At 44.1% G+C, this 25,186-nt stretch overlaps 1 protein-coding gene across 1 annotated transcript in view; it reads left to right on the top strand.

Moving 5' to 3' along the window:
* The window catches only part of GGCX (gamma-glutamyl carboxylase), a 68,303-nt gene that overhangs the window by 31,335 nt on the left and 11,782 nt on the right, over positions 1-25,186 (top strand). The window contains exons 8-14 of the mRNA XM_040345966.1: positions 2,444-2,709; positions 5,202-5,333; positions 13,529-13,680; positions 17,376-17,545; positions 17,708-17,838; positions 20,217-20,364; positions 24,774-24,969. Of these exons, the coding sequence (XP_040201900.1) occupies positions 2,444-2,709; positions 5,202-5,333; positions 13,529-13,680; positions 17,376-17,545; positions 17,708-17,838; positions 20,217-20,364; positions 24,774-24,969 (1,195 nt within the window). The remainder of the gene's footprint in view (positions 1-2,443; positions 2,710-5,201; positions 5,334-13,528; positions 13,681-17,375; positions 17,546-17,707; positions 17,839-20,216; positions 20,365-24,773; positions 24,970-25,186) is intronic.

The following is a 25,186-nucleotide window of genomic DNA, read 5'->3' as shown; positions in this document are numbered from 1 at the left end:
GGGCATAGTCAGCCTGTGACAACCCCCTAGTTGTACTAATCCCTGTCGCATGGGAGGGTTGGGGGGCTATGGAGGGAGGAGGCTTTCACCTAAAAGAAGAGGAATCAGCATAAGGGACACATCCTACTGATGATAACTTATGTCCCTTTCTGCTGATTTACTGTTTTTAATTGTACACTTAGGGCCAGCTTCACAAAGGAGATACGACGGAGTATCTATGCGACTGATTCATAGAACCAGTTACGCATAGATATCCCTAAGATCCGACCGGTGTAATTGTTTTACACTGTCGGATCTTAGGATGCAGTACCGCGCCCGCCGCTCGGGGGAGTTCGCGTCGTAAACCAGCGTCGGGTATGCAAATTAGCAGTTACGGCGATTCCCGTTGCAAAGATAGGGCTGCTATTAACATGGTGTAAAATGACTCCATCATGTTAAAGTATGCCCGTCTTTCCCGCGTCGCTTTTGAATTTTTTTGTTTTCCCGGCATAAGTACGTTTCGCACGTCGCGATTCTCAACACGTCGGCGCGTCGTAATTTCGCGCAAAGCATGTCGGACATTCGCGAACGGAGCATGTGCAGTACGTCCGGCGCGGGAGCGCGCCTAATTTAAATGGTACCCGCCCCATTCGATTTGGACCGCCTTGCGCCGGACGTGTTTACGAAACACCGCCGCAAGTTTCCAGGTAAGTGCTTTGTGGATCGGGCACTAAAACTGAAAACTTGCAGCGGTGTAACGTAAACGGCTTACGTTACGCGGGCGCAATTGTACCTGAATCTGGCCCACAGGTTTTAAATATAGCACAAATGAGAAAGACAAAAAAAAAACACAACAACCTTGCACAGTAAAACTTTTACTGTGACTGTTTAATAATGAATGCACTCGCATCAATCGGTGAAAAAGAGCACATGATGTACAGCCAGATGATAGAATGAAGCCAGTATTGGGGGCGACGGCACTGCTGCAGGAAAAGCTGCATATTTCTCCTATTCCTCCTGGAATAGGAGAAATATGGGCTTGCAGGCTGGGTGGCTGGATAAGGATGGAACTTCTGCACCTGTACGGTTTTCTACGCCAGAGCTCGCTCATAGCCGAGGATAGGAGAGGAGGCTTGATAAAGGTGGGGCTGGCCCCTAAAACATGTCTTAATTGTCAGTGAAGGTTACTTTTATTGTGCAAGATCGTTGTGCTCTTTTTTTTTTTTTTCTAAAATGTCTATAGGCAAAACTTTTTTTTCATTTTGGATAGAGTAAGGTAAAGTCTAATTTTTTTTTGGCCATCTATGTCCCATTGGGGAGATTTACTACCACTTCCTGTCCCAGAGCCAAAACAGGAAGGAAATCCCTGTAAATTAAGGGAATCCATTGGGGCGCCCAGGTTATCAGAACTAATGACCCCATTGGAAGATTTCCAAAAATTTGGGATTTTCTTCTACCTTTTACTTTTGGTGTAATAAACAAGACAAATAAAGAAAGTGAATCTTCCTAAGGCCCCTTTCACACGTGCGGACCATTCAGATCCGCCTGTCAGTTTTTTCAGGCGGACCTGAACGGGTGCTCCATGTACCTCTTAGCCCCCATTCACATCTAGGCGTTTTAATGCCTGTAGTGCTACGCCGCTGCCGCCAGAGGGATGAAAACACATGTCCCTCTATGGAGATGGTTCACATCTCCACGCCTGACGCTTGCCGCCTGAAAAAAGGTCCCGGACCTTTTTTTCAGGCGGCGTTCGGCTAGGAGATGGGAAGCATCTCCATAGAGGGGGTCAATCTGGGGCACATCTAGGCGGACAATACCGGCGTTTTGTCGCCGCAAATCGCGGTACAAAACGCCGCTATTTGTACCGCGATTTGCGGCGATAAAACGCCACGAATTTGTCTGCCTAGGTGTGAATGGAGCCTTATGGAGCGTCGGATGTCAGTGGTGACATGTCCGCTGACATACGATCAGCCCCGATCCCATCCTCTCCGCTAAAGTGTGACGGATGCAAACCCTATTTTACATCCTGTCTGGCGGATCAGATGAAAACGGACAGATGGTTAGTTTTCATCCGATCCCCCCATAGAGGAGAGCGGAGATCTGACAGGTCGGTCCTTGCACAGTGTGCAGAGGACTAGTCATCCGCCGGCTCAGTGGGGATCAATGGAGCGATCCCCGCTGAGCAAGCGGATGTCCAAAAACGGATCCTCCTGGGATCTGCACATGTGAAAGGGGCCTAACAGGGGCAGGGATAGCAATAAAAACCTTTAAATTCAGCACAAGGCTGTGTGCATTCAACAAAGATTAATTATGAAACTTAGAGAAACTCACACAGTGCCCCAGGAATGCCAACCGAATGTCTCTCTGCAAGTTCGATCCTTTTTGTGCATCTTTTTTCACTGTTCTCATGCTATCTCCATATCTATGCTCTGACCTTGTGTTTTAACATATTTTCACTTCACAGGTATGTTCTCCTACACCATGCTGGCCACTAGCCCTATCTTCTGTTATCCTGACTGGCCACGACGGCTTGTGTCCAAATTGCCCCGCTGCCTACATTGCGTTTTACCACAAACTCAGCCACCACAGAAGAGTCCAGAGTGTGTCTACCCGGGTCAAAAGGGGAAAGGAACTGCAAAGTATGGGCTGAGGCATAAACTAGGAGCCATCTTTACCGTCATCTATATATTAGAGCAGCTATTTCTGCCTTATTCACATTTCATTACCCAGGTGAGCGCAGTCTCAAGTGACCCTGTCCACCTTATTTAACTTTAAAATGTGAAAGTCCTGATGCAACAAGATACCTGATATTTTCTTTATTGGCAAAAAAAAACTCCACTGTGCCTCTCTGATTTAGTCTCACTTTATTTGGGACTAACTTTATTGCTAAGCACTGCCGACTGTCATTTTGCTGTCCAATGAGAATGCCCAAGTGGCCAGTAAGGGCACTTTTAGTAGATAGTGGATTGGCAATTGACAGGTCTGAGGTAAGAGAAAAGCAGACCCCAGAAATAAAAGGGGCACAACGTAGATCCCCTGTTTTAAAAGGTAATATAGGTAAATAGGAGGTATCTTGTGGTGTCTTTAGGCAACATATTTACTTCTTAAGCTCTTGTATAGCACTTAACGCATATGTACAGCAGCAAGGAGGGTGGGCCTACACACCCTTACGCTGCACATGTGCGCCCATGGCACCTGAGGTTTCGGTGATGAAAGCATACTTACTGCACACTCCCAGCATAGTGACCGATGGCTATGTGATATAGATAGCATAGTGACCGATAGCTATGTGATATAGATAGCATAGTGACCGATAGCTATGTGATATAGATAGCATAGTGACTAGATGGCTCTAGTTTTGATTGGGAGTCGTCTGGGATGGCTCCTGATCATGTGACTACTGTGACAGCCAGCCACAGTGGTCACTTGATCTGGAAACCTGTCCAATCCATCCGCCTTAAAACCTGGTCAAAGGTCGCCAGTGGGCAGGCAGAAAGAGGTTTATAGGTAGATTCAGGTAGAGTTAGGCCGACTTATCAGTAGATAAGTCGACCTAACTCAGAATCTACGCCGACTTATGTTTAAGCGTATGCTCAAACAGAGATACGCTTAAACATATCCGACGGCTTGCGCCGTCCTATCTTAGATTGCAATATTTTGGATGGCCGCTAGGTGGCGCTTCCATTGCGGTCGGCGTAGAATATGTAAATTAGTTGATACACCGATTCACGAATGTACGCCCGGCCGCCGCAGTCGATTTACGCCGTTTCCGTAAAGGCCTTAGCAGGCCTAAAGTTATTCCACCTATTAGGTGGAATAACAATGTTAAAGTATGGCCGCCGTTCCCGCCGCAAGATTCAAATTTTTTACGTCGTTTGCGTAAGTCGTCCGCGAATCGGGATTTACGTAGTTTGCGTCCACGTCGAAATCAATAAGCCCGTGCGGCGTACGTAGCCGCAATGCACACTGGGAGATGTAGGCGCCCGGCGCATGCGCAGTTAAACAAAACGTAAAAAACGTGAGGTCAAGCCTAATTGCCATCAAACACGCCCCCCTCCAACACATTTGAATTTGGCGCCCTTACGCCCGCCCGCTTTAGGCTACGCTGCCGTATATTAGCAGGCAAGTACATTGAGAATCATGTACTTGCCTAGCTAACTTACGGCGGCGTAGCCTAAACAGGCTAAGCTACGCCGCCGCAAGTTTAGGCAGATCTACTTGAATCTACCTATTAAAGTGTAAATTGCAGTACAGGTTGACTTTAGCATTGTCTATATCTTTATCAGTTACAATCTCACCACTAAGACCCCTTTCACATTGCCAGCGGACCGTGTTGGCAGTAAACTAGCGGCGCTTTGCTGTAGCGGTCGAAGAAAGGGTTAAACGCGCCTGAAAAGCGCCAAAGCGTTTTGCAGTCGCTTCGGCAGCGGTGCCTATTCATTTCGATGGGCAGGGGCGGTGTGTAGGTACACCGCACCTAAACCGATCCAAAGATGCTGCTTGCAGGACTTTTTCTACTGTCCTGCAAGCGCACCGCTCCAGTGTGAAAGCACTCAGGCCTTTTTCAGGCGCTTTACATGTGCTATTTTTAGCTCTTTAGTGCCTAAAAACGCCTTCAGTGTGAAAGGGGGTCTTAATGGAGAAGTGGTTTGAACTAAAACAAAGACGACTTTTTTGCGAAAAACACCCCAAACTATAACTATCCTTTACAGCAAGGTGCACATGGAAGGGCAACACGCATTGCAAACAAACAAAAGATTTCCCAGCACACTTGCCAGCCTGCAAAAACAACCAAATTGACCCTGTCTAACAGGGTCAATTTGGTTGTTTTGCAGGCTGGCTGGGAAGTGTGCTGGAAATCTTTTTGGTTTTGTTTGCAGTAGGCACTGTCCCACCTTATGGTCCCTATATTTACTGGATTGTTCTCATTTTGTATAGATGACAGGTCCACTTTTATATGAGATCAGTTGTGGGTTATGTGCATGCTTCTTGTCTAGATTGTAAGCTCTATGAACTGTACTGTCTGTTGTATGGTTTCTTGATATTCCACCAACTTTAGGTACTTGTCATAGGAGAATTGAATGCATTGTGTAGCTACTACCCTCCTTTGATATATATGTTACTTTATGCAGCTCCACAATAAAGGATAGCACTGTATTAAATAAATACTTCTATTAATAATGTAATATACCACATAGATTACAGTCTATCTTTCTCCTCAGGGCTACAATAACTGGACAAATGGCCTGTATGGTTACTCCTGGGATATGATGGTACATTCCCGCTCTCACCAGCATGTGAAAGTTACCTATAAAGATGGTACCACTGGAGAGCTTGGATATCTTAATCCTGGGGTGAGTGACTTGCTGCACCCTGTGTTGTAATAAAACATTGTTCTGGATTATTTTTATAATATTACTCGTGTCGGCAATGAATATCCATCTGTAGTCTCCCGGGGGTTTAAATGTATTTCTTCAGTTGAGCTCCACAATTTACACAGCACTTTACATACTATTATTTCACATCAGACCCTGCCCTTAAAGAGGGGGTTCACCCTATAATTTTTTTTTTTTTCTAGCATTAAATTAAGCATAGTAGCGCGAGCTACAGTATGCCTTTATTTAATTTGTTTTTGCCCTGTACTCACTGTTTAATCCTATAGTGAAGATTCAGACTCCCCGCGGGGAATGGGCGTTCCTATCCAGAGGGAAGGTGATTGACGACCGGCTATGGCGCGTCACCCTTCTCCGGAAATAGCCGAAATAGGACTTGGCTCTTCACGGCGCCTGCCGAGACCTACTCCGGCTATCTTCGGGGAGCGTGACGTGCCATAGCCGGCCATCAATCATCTTCCCTCTGGATAGGAACGCTTATTCCCCGCGGGGAGTCTGAATCTTCACTATAGGATTAAACAGTGAGTACGGGGCAAAAATAAATAAATAAAGGCATACTGTAGCTCGCGCTACTATGCTTAATTTAATGCTAGAATGTTGTTATTGGGGGTGAACCACCGCTTTAAGGAGTTTACAATCCTAAGGTCCCTTTCTCAAATGCATACATACACACAGGGCTGCCATCAGGTGGGTACAGCCCATACATTTGCCAGGCCCGGCCGCCTGGGGGGATGGGAGAAGGCAGGTGTGGGTGCAGGGGAGCTCCACGGCTGCGCTGGCTTTCGGAATGAGTGTGAGTCGGCAGCTGCTGCTCTGTGTCATTGAGCTCACATCAGGCTCTTTGCTGCCACCTCTGGCAAATTCCTGCATGTGCACTCCTTGTACGAATGAAGAGGGCATGGGGGGTGGTGGTTGTGTGTGTGTATATATCACTATCACATTTGAGGGGGCTGAGACCCTACAGGCATTAGGGGGCTGAGCACATACAGATGTGAGGGGGGGCTGAGGGCGTATAGGTGTGTGGGGGGGCTGCTGTGTTTGTGTACAGCTGCTGGATTGGGATGTCTCTTTTGGGCAAAATGTAATTTCCTACTGTCCTTGAAACTACTGATGGCTTGTAATACACAGTTCATTTTCATATGACGTTGTAAGAGTTTTAAAATGTGTGCACTGAAAGACTTGGTGGGACTTCCAGTGGGCAGCAGGCCCTGGGGAATGTTGGTGGTCAGGCCCAGGCCTAAAGCTGTCTAAGGGGCCCAACAATTTCTGATTGCTGCCCTGCATACACATGTAAAAGAAAAATGCAGTGCATAAATGTCCATAAAAGAAGAGAAAAAGCCCATCAATCCCAAGAAGCACCCGCTAGGTGAGTGATCCTTGACTTAGCGGTGAGCAATAGTCTTCCACCAACACCACCATAAGCCAAAATGGACCACTAGATTATAGGTGGTCAAAAACGCCCAAACGCCAATCTCCTCTGAGTATTGTCCACCACGGACTACTACAGCATATGTATCCAGACATCTCTCCTCATGTTAACAGGTGTAAGAACAAAAACCACATCAAGGTGTATATCAAACCAGTTAAAATGTATTATATTCACATAGATATACAGGCAGTCCCCGGGTTACAAACAAGATAAGGACTGTAGGTTTGCTCTTAAGTTGAATCTGTTTGTAATTTGGAACAGGTATATTTTCTAAGTGTAGCTCCAGCCAAAAAATGATTTAAGCATTTTGGACAGCATAGGGAAGGGTTGTCATCACCCCTGTAACATCTGTTTTGCTGTCTGTGCCCCTGTTCAGAAGATTCCACCTCACTTTCTGTCCCAATGACAATTGGACTTTGAAAATGTTGGGTTGTTAGGGAAACATGGACTGGTGATAAAGCATCAGTGGAGACACTTTTTCCCCATATTAACTCTTACAGGAGATAATTTCCCTTCCTAGGGGTAGATTTCCTCTCACTTCCTGTTCTCTCCCTCTGTAAGTAGTAGTCGTTTGTAAGTCGGATGTTTGTAAGTAGGGGACCGCCTGTACTCGCACAGTAGTATATGCAGGGCCGGCCTTAGGTGTTCAGGCGCCCTGTGCGAGCTAATCCTGTGGCGCCCCCCCATCTTCACCCCTCACCCCCTGGTCACCTAAACATACACAAAGAGGAAAAAAATATTTGTAACAAATAATTTGTTTTAATTTAACTTTACATTACACAGCACCCTGCATCTCTGGACCCTTTTACATTACACAGCCCCCTGCACCCCTTTACATTACACAGCACCCTGCATCTCTGGACCCCATTACATTACACAGCACCCTGCGCCTCTGGACCCCTTTACATTACACAGGACCCTGCGCCTCTGGACCCCTTTATATTACACAGCACCCAGAACCTCTGGACCCCTTTACATTACACAGCACCCTGCATTTCTGGACCCCTTTACATTACACAGCCCCTTGCATCTCTGGACCCCTTTACATTACACAGAACCCTGCAGCTCTGGACCCCCTGCTTGTTACACAGACCCCCCTTCAGTGTATCCACCCCTTCAATGCAGACCCCCCGTTCAGAGTAGCCCCCCCGTTCAGTGTCCCCTCTCGTTCAGTGCAGCCCCCCTCGTTCACCTTTTTGTCTTCTTTTTTTTTTTTTGTATGTGGTTTTGCACGTGTGACTGGTAGGCTGTAGGTCCTCGGGCCTGCCCTGAATGTTTTGGGAGGGGGTGGACGTGGCCTTCTGGCTTAGTTTGCCCCACCTAGTACTTGGTTGGGTCTGTTTTGGCAGACCCTCCAAAGAATGGGGTCCGTCTGGTTTCGGCCAGATGGATCAAGTGTAAGTGTACCCCAGTCCCTCTCTGGAGCCTAGCACCCCAGGGGATCAGGGAAAGGCCCTTTGATTTCAGAGGACTATGTGTACACCCGTTACATGTTTTGTGTATCACTCTTTGTGTGTGCACTTTTTTTGTCACCGGGTGGAGTTTTTTGAAGTGTGTTCACACACCACCGGCTTTGGAAAAAAAAAAAAAAGATGAAAACAAGCATGTCATGTAAAACTCTTCTGATGGTTTAAAACCAGCAAGATGGCCATGGTCCACATGCACAGCAACGTCGGAGCATTTAGTGGTGACTGACAGGCACTAGCTCTCTGCTTATGGAGCCCTGAGAACCGAGCGATCGGCGATGTTTGATTGTTTGGTTCTAAGTCTAATGCCCTGCACACACGATCCGAAAATCTGACAACAGATTGTCTGACTTTTTTCACTTACTAGTCGCAAGTAGATATTGAATAGGTTTCTAAAATCACGAAAATTCTCGTATGACAGAAAATAAAAATCGTAAGTGATGTCATGTGTCGTAGTGTATTTGTATTGTGTTTTCGGACGACAACTATACTGACTAAAGGAAAATCGTACAAGGAACATTTTGGTGCTTGATCGGATGAACTGTTATGATTGGCTCTCGAAAGCTCTGTACTAACAATCCGATTATCTTACGAGCTCATCGACAGCGGTGTTTTTCGTCCGATTTTCGGATTGTGTGTACAGGCCACTAGAGCCAGGGGGGGGGGGGACAGATGCAGCGTCAGACTGATGCTGAGTCCACCTAGGGAAGTATAGTTCTGAAGAAAAAAACAAACGAAACCCATATTTGTCTTTTTAACGTGTTGTATGAATGCAACATATATGGGCCTATTAAAGGTTTTCACACAAGATTCATGCAACTTTAAAGCGGGGGTTCACCCTAAAATAAAACTTTCTACCATGCCACTCAGCATAGTAGCGTGAGCTACAGTATGCCTTTATTTTTATTTTTTGGGCTGTACTCAGTTTAATCCGCTAGTTTCGCTTCAGACTCCCCGCGGGGAGTAGGCGTTCCTATGAAGAGGGGAACATGATTAACGGCCGGCTATGGCGTGTCACGCTTCCCGAAAATAGCTGGAGTAGGACTCGGCTCTTCACGGCGCTATACGGCGCCTGCGCACAGACTAGGAGCTGACTGCGCAGGCGCCGTGAAGAGCCAAGTCCTATTTCGGCTATTTTCGGGAAGCGTGACGCGCCATAGCCGGGCCGTTAATCATGTTCCCCTCTTCATAGGAACGCCTACTCCCCGCGGGGAGTCTGAAACTTAACTAAGGGATTAAACTGTGAGTACAGCTAAAAAAATAAAAAATAAAGCCATACTGTAGCTCACGCTAGTATGCTGAATGGCATGATGGGGTGAACCCCCCACTTTAACTCAAAATTCACACATTGCTCAAATAGGATTCAATAGGAAAAATGTGTGAAAGTTGTGGGAATGTGGTGTGAAAACAATTTATAAATAGCCCACATAGAGTGGGGTCGATTTTACTAAAACTGGACAGTGCAAAATCTGGTGCAGCTGTGCATGGTAGCCAATCCGCTTCTAACTTCAGCTTTGACAATAAAACCTGGAAGCTGATTGGTTTCTTCGCAGAGTAGCAGCAGATTTTTCACACTCAAGTTTTAGCAATTTAACCCCAATGTGTCTGGGCCAACACATTATGTACATCTGGATGACGGGCATAATTTGGTAAACTGTACTGTTAAATTTATAATATTATATTATACAAGGCAATACAAAACACAGAAGAGTTGAATTCTGCCGGCTTCTCAAAGTGTATACAAACTCTGGGTTATTTTCCCTCTGGATGATTCCTACCCTTTTAGCTTGGCTATGTGCCACACTTTTGTTTATATAAAACCAGCAAACTTCTTGTAGTAGCTTTTTCAGATAGCAGATTCAAGGAAGCGGCCCATGCCAAGAAGTACATCTGGCATTTGAAGGTCACGCCTGAATTTTACTTTTTAGCAGTCGTGAAGTAAGCTGCCCGACAATACAAACTACAACTTTACATTTCTATTTGCAAACTTTGGCTTGAATTCCGCACTCATATGGCAACCAGTCTATATTTGATTTTAAAGTGTTACTAAACCCACAACAGTAAAATCAGTCTGTATATGCAGCAAAGCATGCTTGTTATACTCTCTGTGGAACCTAAGGGGGTTAATCTTCTGCATTGTGTGTAAATGCTGTTTGATCCTGTCTTCTCTGATCCTCCCTTTCTTCCACTGACTCCAAAACAGGTCCAGATAAGACAGGGTCTATGGAGTCAGGCTGAACATGCTCAGTTTGGTGTGTATTGCTAGAGTTTTATTTTTTTTTCTTGGGACAGTGCACGTGATCAGCACAGGGCAATCAGCGCTGTCCAGACAGGGTCAAGGGTCCTGCATGCTGACAGGGCAGCTATTGCAGTATGAAATCTCCTCCTACACGCTTTAACCAGACACTGATACACTGATAGAAGTCACAGGACCTGCTATATACTGTTGATCAGAAAAGGTATTCAGTAGTTTGTATTCACTAAAATTATTGCATATCCATGTTCTCTGTGTACCGTGGGAGACCAGATATAGTGAATGCATGGTCCTGGGTTTAGTAACCCTATAATAATAATAATAATAATAATAATAATAATAATAATAATAATACAGAGTTCAATACTTCAAGCTGCAATTATACGCACAACTAAAAGAGTTATAGTTGTGCCTCGTCCCTGCTTCTTCTTCCCCCACCTTTCTTGTTTATGAAAGTTTGATGTAAGAGTCTGAAAGCAAACGGCTGCTGTGCTCTAATGCTTTGTATTAAAATTTTAAGGAAAGCGATTATAAAACGCAAGGTATTTATATGCCATCTATGTCGCCAAAATCACTGGGGTGAAGTGCAGTTATAGTAGGGCTGGCTCAACCAGTATAAGATGTCTGGAAATTGTAAAATTGGCCATTCATGCTTAGATTTTCATTCAAGCATTCACAGAAAAATCCTTTTTTAGAACCTTCTTTCATTAATTTCTTTTTTTTAAAGCCCTTAAAATTTCATCCAGACCTGCTATTTGAACGGAATCCCAGACGTATTAAACAGGTTTCATATGTACCATTTAACTTGAACAGAAACCACATTCAGGCTCAGTTCACACTTGTGCGATGCGGGACGATGCGAATCCACTGCAGGTTCCCGCATCGACTCGCACAGCAGTTCACACTGCTATATGGGAACTGTCGGAAGTGTCAATACATTGTTAATGACTCCCCCATTTTAGCTTGCATATCGCACTGCGAAATGATAGTTTGGACATGAATCGGATTGCATAGGTGTGAACAACCATGCGATCCGATTCTGGTATGCGAGAAAGTGGGATAAGCCCCAAAGTGAAATAAATGTGTGTATATAAGTGGATAAGTCCACATGAATGTCCATTCAAATGGCAATGGGATAAAATGATGAAACCAGGCTTGTAACGGTATGGGTCATCACATGAACCTTCTTTCAGAAGACTAAGGGAAGGTAGAATACTCCTTTCCCGAACCGGTGGATCTACCTTTCAAGCAGATCACAGTAGCATATGAAATCCAAACGGCAAGTCACATCAGCTTGTCTGAAGACTCTAGATGATGAAGACCATAGATGTGGCCCATGGACCCGAAAAAAAAGCTGAAGACCCTTGTTGGAAGATCTCTCGGATTCACTGGGTATCCATATGGTCCTCAAGCAATGTGAAAACGACCTTCATTGTTGGAATCCCTTTCGGGATTTGCGGATAATCTTCTCCATTGCGTTATCCAGGGGCGTACCTAGAGCATTTGGCACCAGGGGCGGATCCTATATCTGGCAACACCCCACTGTGACCCCTGCATACCTCTGCATCCTTCAATATTTCTTTGTCAATTCTGTGTACCCCCCTCTCCACAACTGCACCTCTGGACCCCTTCACATTGCACAGCCCTTGTATCTCTGGACCCCTTTACATTACACTGCACCCTGCACCTCTGGACCCCTTTACATTACACAGCCCTTGTACCTCTGGACCCTTTACATTACACAGTACCCTGCACCTCTAGACACCTGTATGTTACACAGACACCCCCCTGACAGTTCTGGACTCCCTGCATGTTACACAGACCTCCCTACAGTACAGGCCCCTGCTACAGTACAGACCCCCGCTACAGTACAGACCCCCCTTCCTACAATACAGACCCCCCCCCCCCTTCAGACCCATAATGTACCAGGCTCAGAACACGCACAACAGACAGAGCCTGGGGTAGTGGCTTGGCGGGGGGGGTGCGAGTCGCACCCGAGCCAGTCGGCACATCTAGGACCGGCGCAACGATCCCCTTTTAAGGCTCTGATCAGTCTCGGGCAGCCGAGCAGAGAAGCCGCCTCCCTCTCCTCCTGCATGCACAGCACTGTATAGACATAAAGGAGGAGGGGGAGGCGGCTTCTCTGCTCGGCTGACAGCCACTGCCCGAGACTGATCAGAGCCGTGAGAGAAGGGGATCATTGCGCCGGTCCCAGATGTGCCGACTGGCCCGGGTATCCGAGATATCTTCCAACAAGGTTCTTCAGCTGTGGTTTGTCGGGTCCATGGGCCACATCTATGGTCTCCGTCATCTAGAGTCTTCAGACAAGCTGATGTGACTTGCCGTTTTGGATTTCTTATGCTCCTACGATCTGCTTGATAGGTAGATCCACCGGTTCTGGCAAGAGTATTCTACCTTCCCTTACTCTTCTGAAAGAAGGTTCATGTGATGACCCATACTGTTACATGCCTGGTTTCATCATTTTATCCCATTGCCATTCGAACATGCTGCATTTTTTAACGACGTTTTAAACTATGTCGTTTTTCGGGTTGTAAAAAATGATCGTGTGTGGGCTTTAACGACATGAAAAACCCGCGCATGCTCAGAAGCAAGTTATGAGACGGGAGCGCTCGTTCTGGTAAAACTAGCGTTCATAATGGAGTAAGCACATTCATCACGCTAAAACGGACAGAAAAGCGCGAATCGTCTTTTACTAACACAAAATCAGCTAAAGCAGCCCAAAGGGAGGCGCCATCCGAATGGAACTTCCCCTTTATAGTGCCACCGTACGTGTTGTACGTCACCGTGCTTTGCTAGAGCATTTTTTTTGTTAACCATCGTGTGTAGGCAAGGCCGTTTTAATGATGAAGTTGAAAAAAACGTTGTTTTTTCTAGAGCCTGAAAAACGTTGTTTTTTACAACCCGAAAAATGATTACTTTTTTTTTTTTTGCAGAAAAGCTCCACTGTGCAAAAGGCTTGACTGTCTTTGTCTTTTTTTTTTCTAAGGTATTCACACAGACGCGGCGCTGGAAGGATCATGCTGATATGCTAAAGCAGTATTCCACCTGCCTGCATAGACTTCTGGGAGCATATAACATTTCTGAGCCTGAGATCTACTTTGATGTGTGGGTGTCTATCAATGATCGATTCCAGCAGAGGTGAGTACTTCACTGCCTCATCCAGAGCCACAGAGTCATTTGTCATTTTTAGTATGACCATTAATTGGCAATACAATGAGTGGATCAGGCCTCACCAAGATTCCAGCTTGGCTTCAGATGGCTACATATATAATAAACTGATCTGCCCTCCCAACTGTTAATATCTAAATAGATGTTTTGACCTGGAAAGTAAGGTGGTATGCCATATATTTGCCAGTTGTTGGCAGAGACGATTCAATTCAAAATGACCTTTCTCAGCGGATGGCATTCCCCAGGGTCTCTGCTAAATATATATGTTTTGGGGTTCTGAGTAATTTTCTAACAAAAAAATTATGATTTTTACATGTAGGAGGTGTGCTGGAATTTGCCCAGAGGGCAAGTGGTTAAAGTGGATGTAAAGCCACTCTCATCCTTTCTAAACTACTGCCATAGTGCTGATCTATAAGGATATACATGCCTCCTACATGTATCCTCACCTGTCAAATGTCTCCCCTCTGTCTGTTATAAGAACTGAAAAACTGCAGATTCTGTAGGTGGATCTGTTATCTGGAGCTCGTGGATGGAGTCGTGATGTCAGTAGACTCCCTGCGCTCCTTTACACTCCCCTTGTCAACATGCATTTACTCCTGTGTATTCCTCACACTGAATTCTGCTATGATCACTAACATCCAGTCAAAATCCAGAAAAGGAGTGGGGGTGGGAGTTAAAAAATAATGCCCGTCTCCAGGCTAGTGCATGAGATATGTAAATAGCCTGCCACTCACAGCAAGGGGGCGGAACGGACTAAGGTTTTTCTCTGTAAGTCCGTTTTATTTCACTGAACAATAAAACAGGATTGTTCAGAGCTGGATTAACTATGTGTGGCAAGACTAGGCACAGATGATAGGAAATCTTATACTGTACATTATGACATCAAAAAAATAAACAAACATTTTCGGGTTTACATCCACTTTAAGATAAAAAAAATACTTACCTGAGGTCCATCTAGTTCCAGCGATGTTGCTTGAGAGAATCGGCAGCCCGGGACTCCCCTCCTCATTGGCAGAGACAACAGCGCGGCACCATTGTCTTCTGCTGCTGTCAATCAAAGTCAGTCAGCCAATGAGAGAAAGAGGGCGGGACGGGGCCGGGCCACAGCTCTGTGTCTGAATGGATGTACGGCTCGGGTGCCCCCATAGCAAGCTGCTTGCTGTGAGGGAACTCGACAGGAGGGAGGGGCCAGGAGCTCCAGCCAGGAACCTGAGAAGAGGAGGATCTGGGCTGCTCTGGGCAAAACCCCTGCACAGAAAAGGTAAGTATCACATGTTTGTTATTTTTAACAATGAAAAAAACAAGACTTTATCACTTTTTATGGTGAATCTTATCATATACTGATTGTGTGTAGAAAGGCATGAACAGTGTCCTGCCCTTCTTTTGAAAATTGTATTATAAGACGTATGGTATTCAGTCTTTTAGTTTGCTGCCATTAAGACTTTGCTGGGTCCTTTCTTTCTGCTACAGTATTTCAAAACTTTGGCCCAGAATGATTGGTGTGTTTGTTCAAAGGCTGCCAGATTGTTCTCTGCACTATTACATCTGGCTGCATGCTAAATAACAATTGTTTTACATTATTTGTGATAGATGAGCTTTTCTGATATATAATGACTCAGCAAATGTGACATTGGCCCCTTTGTGTCTGCAATATGTAAACTGACATTGCCTTGGATGAGCCCCGTGCAGTGGGAATGTTATCCCACGTACACACGATCGGACATTCCGACAACAAAGTTGTGGATTTTTTTCCGATGGAATGTTGGCTCAAACTTGTGTTGCAAACACACGGTCACACAAATGTTGTCGTACGTGACGCGTTCTTGACGCTCGGAATTTCCAACACTACGATGAGCCGAGAAAAATTAAGTTCAATGATTCCGAGCATGCGCCAAATTGATTCCGAGCATGCGTAGGATTTTGTGCGTCGGAATTGGCTACGGATGATCGTAATTTCTGACAAGAACTTTTGTTGTGGGAAATTCCGACAGCAAATGTCCGATGGAGCCTACACACGGTCGGATTTTCCGACAACAAGCTCACATAGAACATTTGTTGTCGGAAATTCCGACCATGTGTACGCGGCATTAGTCTATATTGAATTTAAGATGAGCAGCATACACTCCTGTACACTGCTTATTCCATGTCCTCACTTACCACTGCCTGGGCAGACTGGAGATAAACATCCAATCAGCATGGTTCCAAATTTTGTGATCACCATGTCAGGATCACCATGAACAGGAAGTGAGGCAAAATCTGCAACAAGGACAGAAATAAAGAGGTTCAAACCCTTCCATATTTTGGCTGGATTTGCACTTTAATGTAGTGGTTTACATAACTTATTTAACCACTTTACTACCGGCCGCCGTCAATTGATGGTGGCACAATAATCCTCTCGTTCTGGGAGGACGTCATATGACGTCCTTGCCTTGCCGAGCCACTAGGGGGCGTGCGCGCGCCGCTGTGTTACCGGGAGCCCGATGCGCGTGCCCGGCGGCCGCGATGGTCGCCGGGCACCCGCAATTGCCCAGTAACTGAGCAGGACCGTGGATCTCTGTGTACAAACACAGAGATCCACGTCCTGTCAGGGAGAGGAGATCGATGCTGTGTCCCTTGTACATAGGGACACAGATCAGTCACCTCCCCCAGTCAGTCCCCTCCCCATACAGTTAGAATCACTCACTAGGGTACACATTTAACCCCTCGATCGCCCCCTAGTGTTAACCCCTTCCCTGCCAGTCACATTTACACAGTAATCAGTGCATATTAATAGCATTGTTCGCTGTATAACTTTTGCGCAAACCAATCAATATACACTTATTGCGTTTTTTTTTTTGTTACCAAAAATATGTAGAACAATACATATCGGCCAAAACTGAGGAAAAAAAATAGTTTTTTTTTATATATTATTGGGATATTTTCATATAGCAAAAAGTAAAAAATATTGCTTTTTTTTTCAAAATTGTCGCTCTTCTTTTGTTTATAGCTGAAAAAATAAAAAACGCAGAGGTGATCAAATACCACCAAAAGAAAGCTCTATTTATGGTGAAAAAATTATTACAATTTTATTTGGGTAAAGTGTTGCAAGACCGCGCAATTGTCATTCAAATTGTGACAGCGCTGAAAGCTGAAAAATGAATTGGGCAGGAAGGGGGTGAAAGTGCCCAGTATTGAAGTGGTTAAAGGGGTTGTAAAGGTTTGTTTTTTATTTTCTAAATAGGTTCCTTTTAAGCTAGTGCATTGTTGGTTCACTTACCTTTTCCTTCGATTTCCCTTCTAAATATTTTTCTTTGAATTTCTCACTTCCTGTTCCTCCTCAGTAAGCTTGCCCCTATCATCCGAGCTGTTCTGGCTGGGGGTTAGTCAGCCAGAACAGCTTACTGAGGAGGAACAGGAAGAGATATATTCAGACAAAGAGAACAAACCTTTAGAAGGGAAAACCAAGGAAAAGGTAAGTGAACCAACAATGCACTAGCTTAAATGAACCTATTTAGAAAATAATAAACAAACCTTTACAACCCCTTTAAGGCATGTGATCATTTTATAAACCATGTTGGTCTGGAATTGTATGTATTGCTTGTGGCGGTCTGATAAGAGTTATTGGCGGTATTCGTGTTACTTTTATTAGACACTTACCTGACACTGACTATCTGTCATATTTCCAGGCTGTACGATCCCACAGTGGACATAGTGAAAGCCGATTGGTCGCCTTTTCGTAAAACACCCTGGGTTCAGCCATTATTAGTTGACCTATCGCCATGGAGATTAAAATTCCAGGAGATTGAGAGCTCTTTGGACAATCAAACTGATGTGGTCTTCATAGCAGACTTCCCAGGTAAGGTGGAAACTTTCAGTATATTTATTATTGTATTGACTTTGACCTTTCTGTACCTCTTTTTCTTTTCACCTTCAGTCTACGTCTGTATTGTTCCAATTCTTTGTTCTTCTCCTCTCTACTCCTTATCTGTGTTTTATTTTCCCTTTATATTTTTCCTAGGCCTTTTCTTGGAGAATTACCTGCATGAGGATTTAAGCAACACCAGCATACATGTGCTGCAGGGGGAGGTCAGTGTTGAGATTGTGAAGGACGCCAAAAACATCACGCTGAAGGAGGGAGACCGAATGCAGGTAATACCCATGAAGACAATAATACTAAAGCCAGGGAGACCAGAAGGGTCCCCATACCTACCCATCAAGACATTTAAAAGCATAGGATTCACCCACTCTGTCTGTCTATTTGTATTTAAAGGGGTTGTAAAGGTTAGTTTTTTATTTTCTAAATAGGTTCCTTTAACAACTTAACAACCACTTCACTCCTACGTGTAAAAATCATAATTTTTTTGCTAGAAAATTACATAGAACCCCAAAAATTTTTTTTAGCAGAGACCCTAGAGAATACAATGGCAGTCATTGCAACTTTTTATCTTGCACGGTATTTGCGCCAAAATTTTGTAAACGCTTATTTTTGGAAAAATGTCATGCTTTAAAAAAAAAAAGTTAGCCCAATTTTTTTTACATAATGTGAAAGATTATGTTGCGCCGAGTAAATAGATACCTAACATTTCACGCTTCAAAATTGCACACGCTCGTGGAATGGTGCCAAACTTCGGTACTTAAAAATCCCCATAGGCGACGCTTAATTTTTTTGTACTGGTTGGTTACATGTTTTTAGTTACAGAGGTGGTATATGGCTAGAATTATTGCTCTCGCTCTAATGTTCGCGGCAACACCTCACATGTGTGGTTTGAACACTGTTTTCAGATGTGGGCGGGACTTATGTATGCGTTCGCTTCTGCGTGCGAGCACACAGGGACGGACACTTTAAAAAAAAACTTTTTTATTGTTAATTGTACTTTTAAAAGAAATAGTTTGACACTTTAAAAAAATAAAAATGTTGACCACTTTTATTCCTATTACAAGGAATGTAAACATCCCTTGTAATAGGAATATGGCATGACAGGACTGCTTTACAGTGAGATATGGGGTTAATAAGACCCCACATCTCACCTCTAGGTTTGGAAGACTAAAAAAAAAAAAAAATCACAGCCGAAGCGGTGCCGTTTTTTGGAATGCAGAGGCCGGGCCTGACGTCATAACATCGCGCCCGGCCTCCGACAATGATGGAGAGCTCGGCGACCATCTGGTTTGCCGGAAATCTCTATGCTCAACATCCGGGCCCGGCAGATCCTGTCACCGACTCACCGATCGCACAGGTGAGTTGGTAGAAGCACTGGAGGGCGGCCGGAGGGACATCCACCCTCGCCACCCGTAGAACGATCAAGCGGCGGAACAGCCGCTATGATCATTCTTATGGTGTAGGGAATCGCCGACTGAAAATGCTGATATCTGAATGATGCCTGTAGCTGCAGGCATCATTCAGATATAGCCCCACAAAGCCAAGGACGTTGTACAACGTCCATGGTCGGCAAGTGGTTAAGCTAGTGCATTGTTGGTTCACTAACCTTTACCTTCCATTTCCCTTCTAAATGTTTTTTTTCTTTTTCTTTGTCTGAATTTCTCACTTCCTGTTCCTCCTCAGTAAGCTGTTCTGGCTGACTAACCCCAGGCCAGAACTGCTCGGATTATGGGGGCAAGTTTACTGAGGAGGAGCAGGAAGTGAGAAATTCGGAACAAATAAAAAAAACATTTAGAAGGGAAATCGAAGGAAAAGGTAAGTGAATTAACAATGAACTAGCTTAAGAAAATAAAAAACGAACCTTTACAACCCCTTTTGATTGCTTTTCATAATGCCACTTTGCCATTTGTTTCCCCATTTTTATAAAAAGTTTTTGATATTGATTTCAGTCTTTGGGGCATCAAGTGGGCTTAAAGGGGTTGTAAACCTTCATGTTTTTTCACCTTAGTGCATCCTATGCATTAAGGTGAAAAAAACTCTGCTACTTACCCGAGCCCTTGAAAGTCCCGTGTTGAGAACGCGCTTGCCTCTTCTTTGCCCCTCTCTTCATTGGATACATTGATAGCAGTGCAGCCATTGGCTCGCGCTGCTGTCAATCAACTCCAATGACGCGAGGTCGGGGCTGAGTCCAGTAGTCGGCGGCTATGGATGCTGAATACAGGACTCCGGAGCACGCCCACAAGGTAACCCCCTTGAGAGGGTACTTTCCAGGGGGGTTAACTGATGCGGGGAGGAGCCGAGACAGCCACCGAGTGACCCCAAGATCGGGGCTTCTCTGTGCAAAACGAGCTGCACAGCGGAGGTAAGTATAACATGTTTGTTATTTAAAAAACAAACCCATACGTGCGTTTTTTTTTTTTTTAAGGATGTCTGCCCTTACAGGCCTAAAGGGTTAGTTCACCTTCCGTTTAGTAGGAGTTAAACGCAACAAGTGAAATTTAAATGATGGACCATACATTGAGCATTCATTACCTGCAACAAATGCATCATAATGATATTTATTAGGAAATAACTGTGGATATTAGTCCTGTTTTGAAAAATCTTGACTTTTTTCTACCCGGATGTCAAATATCATATCCCTGTGTTTCAGCTGCCAGGTGGGGAATACCACAAAGTGTTCACGGTGTCTTCGGGCCCCTCATGTTACATGTATCTGTATGTGAACACCACAGCTGTGATCCTAGAGAAGAATCTCACCCGCCTGCAGGAGCTAAAGGAGAAGGTGGAAAATGGCAGTGGTGAGTAATGAAGGGGTTAAAAGGATTGGATCCATTTGCCGTTGGCCCATTAGAAGGAAAAAAACAAAACGTAATTATATTCCTAACCTTATCTGTGAACTCTGGGGCTTGACCATTCAGGTTTCAGGTGCTGCATGGGGAGGGCAAAGTGGTACTGGTAGTACCAGAGAAAAGGGCAGAGGTAGGTTTGTTTTAAAACCTGTCTGCTACAGAAAACAGCAAATTACACTTGGCAAGAGAGATTAAGGCCCAGATTCTCAAAGGGCTTACGACGGCGCAACGCCATGTACGCCGTCGTAAGTCCTAATCTGGGCCATCGTATCTATGCGACTGATTCTTAGAATCAGTTACGCATAGATATCTATTAGATCCGACAGGTTACGCAGTCGGATCTTAAATGCAATTTTTTTTTTTCGCCGCTAGGTGTTGCCTCCGTCGTTTTCCCCGTCGACTATGCAAATTAGCTAGATACGCGAATTCCCGAACGTACGCGCGGTCGACGCAGTGAAGTTACAACGTTTACGTTAGGTTTGCGTTGCGTAAAGTTGCCCCTGCTATATGAGGGGCAACCAATGTTAAGTATGGCCGTCGTTCCCGCGTCGAAATTTAATAATTGACGTTGTTTGCGTAAGTCGTCCGTGAATGGGGCTGGACGCCATTTACGTTCACGCCGAAACCAATGACGTCCTTGCAACGTCATTTGGAGCAATGCACCCTGGGATATTTTCAGGACGGCGCATGTGCATTACGTTCGGTGCGGGATAACGCTTAATTTAAATGCTCCACGCCCCCTACCCTGCTAATTTGAATTAGGCGGGCTTGCGCCGGGTGATTTACGCTACGCCGCCGCAACTTTACAGGCAAGTTCTTTGTGAATAAAGCACTTGCCTGTAAAACTTGCGGTGGCGTAACGTAAATCAGATACGTTACGCCCACCGAGTTTTACGCCATTCTACGAGAATCTGGGCCAAAGAATATAACAACGGTATTTTCTTTATCGTACACCACGGGACACAGAACCTTTATCTTTACATAATGGGTTAAGGGTCACCAGCAGTGATTGGACACTGGCACAACCAATTGAAGACAGGTTCCCTCCATATAACTCCTCCCATCATTTTTACGCAGAGGTAAAGTGAATAAGATTGATCATCTTGTGACCATGGCACCCAAAAATGGATGGGCTATATTAGGTGGTAAGTGAACATGTGGTGCCTGAAGTTGATGTGTTGAAAGCATAAAAAAATGGTCACGTGTAAGGATTTTAGTGACTTTGACCTGGGGCGAAATTGTAACGGCTAGACAACTGCGTCAAAGCAACTCCAAAACTTCAGCACTTGAGGAATGTGCCCGGTCTGCAGTGCCACATCAAAGGGGATATAAAGCGGAACTAAACCCTACTGCACCTTACCAGTCCTTTTATATCAGTGGTCATCAACCCTGTCCTCAGGGCCCACTAACAGGCCAGGTTTGCAAGATAACTGAAATACATCACAGGTCATATCATTTGTTGCTTGGTGATTGCAGTATTCTAGTCTGCATCTCCCCAAGGTAATACATAAAATCTGGCCTGTTAGTGGGCTCTGAGGACAGGGTTGATGACCAATGCATTTTATGGTCGTTGCGTTCGTTTTCTTTTTGAGGTTAAGAACATTTCCAGCAAGTACAGTTGGTCAGTACATGTTGATCTTGCCTGAAATGCTATCCCCTGGTCACTTCTGTAAGCACAAACCGTGTTCTCTTTTTTTTTTCTTTGTGTAAACTACCAATCCCATCATCCCTCCCACAACCACCACCCTGCCTATGTATTTAAGATTAAAAAAGGCAGAGGAGTTTGAAGTCCAGCCTGAGTGGCAGCCATGGCTTCCTCCATAAATAGAGTAGAAGAGAGAGGGACAGGAAAAAACAAACAAACAATGCAGCCACCACATCGAGGGATTGTACTGATAAGTTGTAATATCATATGTGTGTATGTATGCATGTGTGTGTTATTTTTATATATATATATATATATATATATATATATATATATATATATATATATATATATATATATATATATATATATATATATATATATATATATACACATACACATACACATACACATACACATACACATACACATACACATACACATACACACACACACACACACACACACACTACTTTATCAATCCCAAAGTAAATTTGTAACGACACAGACATACTTAACAAAGACAACCCAAAACAAAACAAGATGCAAAAAACAAACACAACACAATAACAGCCATTAACACCAAAATTAAAACTACACTACAAATAAAACATCCATACAATTAAAATACGACATAGAATAAATAACACAGGTCAAAATAACAGGCAAACTACCAAATACAAAGAATACACCACTTTCTCTAACACCACACCAGCACAATACCAACATACTATTAGCCAGATTCAGGTAGAGTTACGCCGGCGTATCAGTAGATACGCCGTCGTAACTCCGAATCTGCGCCGTCGTATATTTAAGCGTATTCTCAAATTGAGATACGCTTAAATGTTGCTAAGATACGACCGCCTGCGCTGTCGTATCTTAGCTGACTATTTTACGCTGGCCGCTAGGGGCGTGTATGCTGATTTACGCCTAGAATGCGTAAATCAGCGAGATACGCCTATTCACGAACGTACGCTTGCCCGTCGCAGTAAAGATACACCGTTTACGTAAGGCGTTTTCAGGCGTAAAGATAATCCACCAAAAAGATGGCGCAGCCAATGTTAAGTATGGACGTCGGAACCGCGTTAATTTTTTACGTCGTTTGCGTAAGTCCGTGAATGGGGCTGGCTGTAATTTACGTTCACGTCGAAACCAATGAGTCTTTGCGGTGTAATTTGGAGCATGCGCACTGGGTTATGTCTACGAACGTGCATGCGCCGTACGATCAAAACGTCAATTACGTGGGGTCATGCCTTATTAACATAAAACACGCCCACCTCTTCCCAATTTGAATTAGGCGCGCTTACGCCGGCACATTTACGCTACGCCGCCGTGACTTAGGACGCAAGTGCTTTGTGAATACAGCACTTGCCTCTCTAACTTACAGCGGCGTAGCGTATATGAGATACGCTACGCCTGCCTAACGTTAGGCACGTCTACGTGAATCTGGCTATATAAAAACAACACAAAATTCTAAACATAAACGAGAATTAAATCTTCACCTTCAGCCCTTACAGAAAAAAATTCTATATCTTGATCGTCGCTGGCAAAAATGATTTCCTGTGTTGCTCTGTGAGGCATTGTGGGTGTAAAAATCTGTCACTGATGGTACTCCACAGATTGACCAGCGTATTGTGGAGTGGGTGAAAGGAGCTGTCCAAGATTAAACGTAACAACATTCTCCTTTCCAACAACATCTGATGTAAAAGACACCAATTCCAATCCAATAATAAAACATTTACAAAAATGTGAGGGACTCACTTTTGTGAGATTCTGTGTGTGTGTATGTGTGTGTGTGTATACATATATATATATATATATATATATATATATATATATATATATATATATATATATATATTATATATACACACATACATGCATACAGTGGAACCTCGGATTGTGAGTAATGCGGTTAACAAGCGTTTCGCAATACGAGCAATGTATTTTTAAAATCCTAACTCGGTTTGTGAGTGTTATCTCGCAAAACGAGCAGGATTCAGGCCAAAGTGGTGTGCAGTACTGCGTTGGGCTTGAGGTGAGGGAGCGCCGGAGCCGATTCCAGGTGATCATCGCCGTTCGCAAAGACACGGAAATACTCTGTTCCCGAGCCTTTCCAAGGTTTGCCGAGGTCAGGCGAGCTGTCCTTGGGCCTTTCCGGACATTTCCGAGGCTCTCTGACGCCCCCACCAAAGGCTGCATGCGGTATTGCATGCCATTGAAGTCAATGCGGGAACAAATAATTTTTGTTTTCGTTGACTTCAATGGGGAAACTCGCTTTGATATGCGAGTACTTTGGATTACGAGCATTCTCCTGGAACGGATAAAGCTTGTAATCCGAGGATCCACTGTGTGTGTGTATGTGTATATATATATATATATATATATATATATATATATATATATATATATATATATATATATATATATATATATATATATATATATATATATATATATATATATATATATGTGTGTAATATATATATATATATATATATATATATATTGTATAAGTATGTAGATATTCCATTATTTGTTTTTGCATAGTTTACCAGGAAGCAATTGCTCAAGTGGCACATTTTTATTTTCAGTTTTCATATTTCAATTGTTTTAACCAACATTACTTTTTTTGTGCAGAATAAAAGCCATTTGATGAGTTAACCGATAACCCCTGCTTTTGTCATGTGTGCTTGCTTTCTTTGCCATCTAGAGAGTGCACCCCTGCCACCAGAACTTCAGCCGCTTCTCTCAGGGACATTAGATGGAGTCAATGTTACAGACCCTCTGGTTCTCACATACCTGCGTAGACAGAAGCGAATTCAGGAAGCAGAGCGCAGGCGCAATGCAACCATCGTAGAAAGATTTGAGAGGTTTTTCAATAAGAAGTATTATATTCTTCGTCGCAGGTAAGTCCTTGGAATTGAGTGTTTTTATGTTAAAGTGTTTGTAACCCTAAAGAAAAAAATGCTCCTGTCCCATTTAAGGCACGATATATTGCATTGTGCTTTTGTAGTGAAATTTATCCCTTTCCATGTTGTACAATACCTGGTTGATCTTGCATGTTCCTGTGTTAACTGACCACACTAATCATGGCTGCCGATCCATGATAGCGTGTTCAGTTTA

The sequence above is a fragment of the Rana temporaria genome, chromosome 3 (assembly GCF_905171775.1).
Source record: "Rana temporaria chromosome 3, aRanTem1.1, whole genome shotgun sequence".
Taxonomy (NCBI): domain Eukaryota; kingdom Metazoa; phylum Chordata; class Amphibia; order Anura; family Ranidae; genus Rana; species Rana temporaria.
Note: the sequence above shows the minus strand (reverse complement) of the source record. Positions and strands in the feature narration are given on the sequence as shown.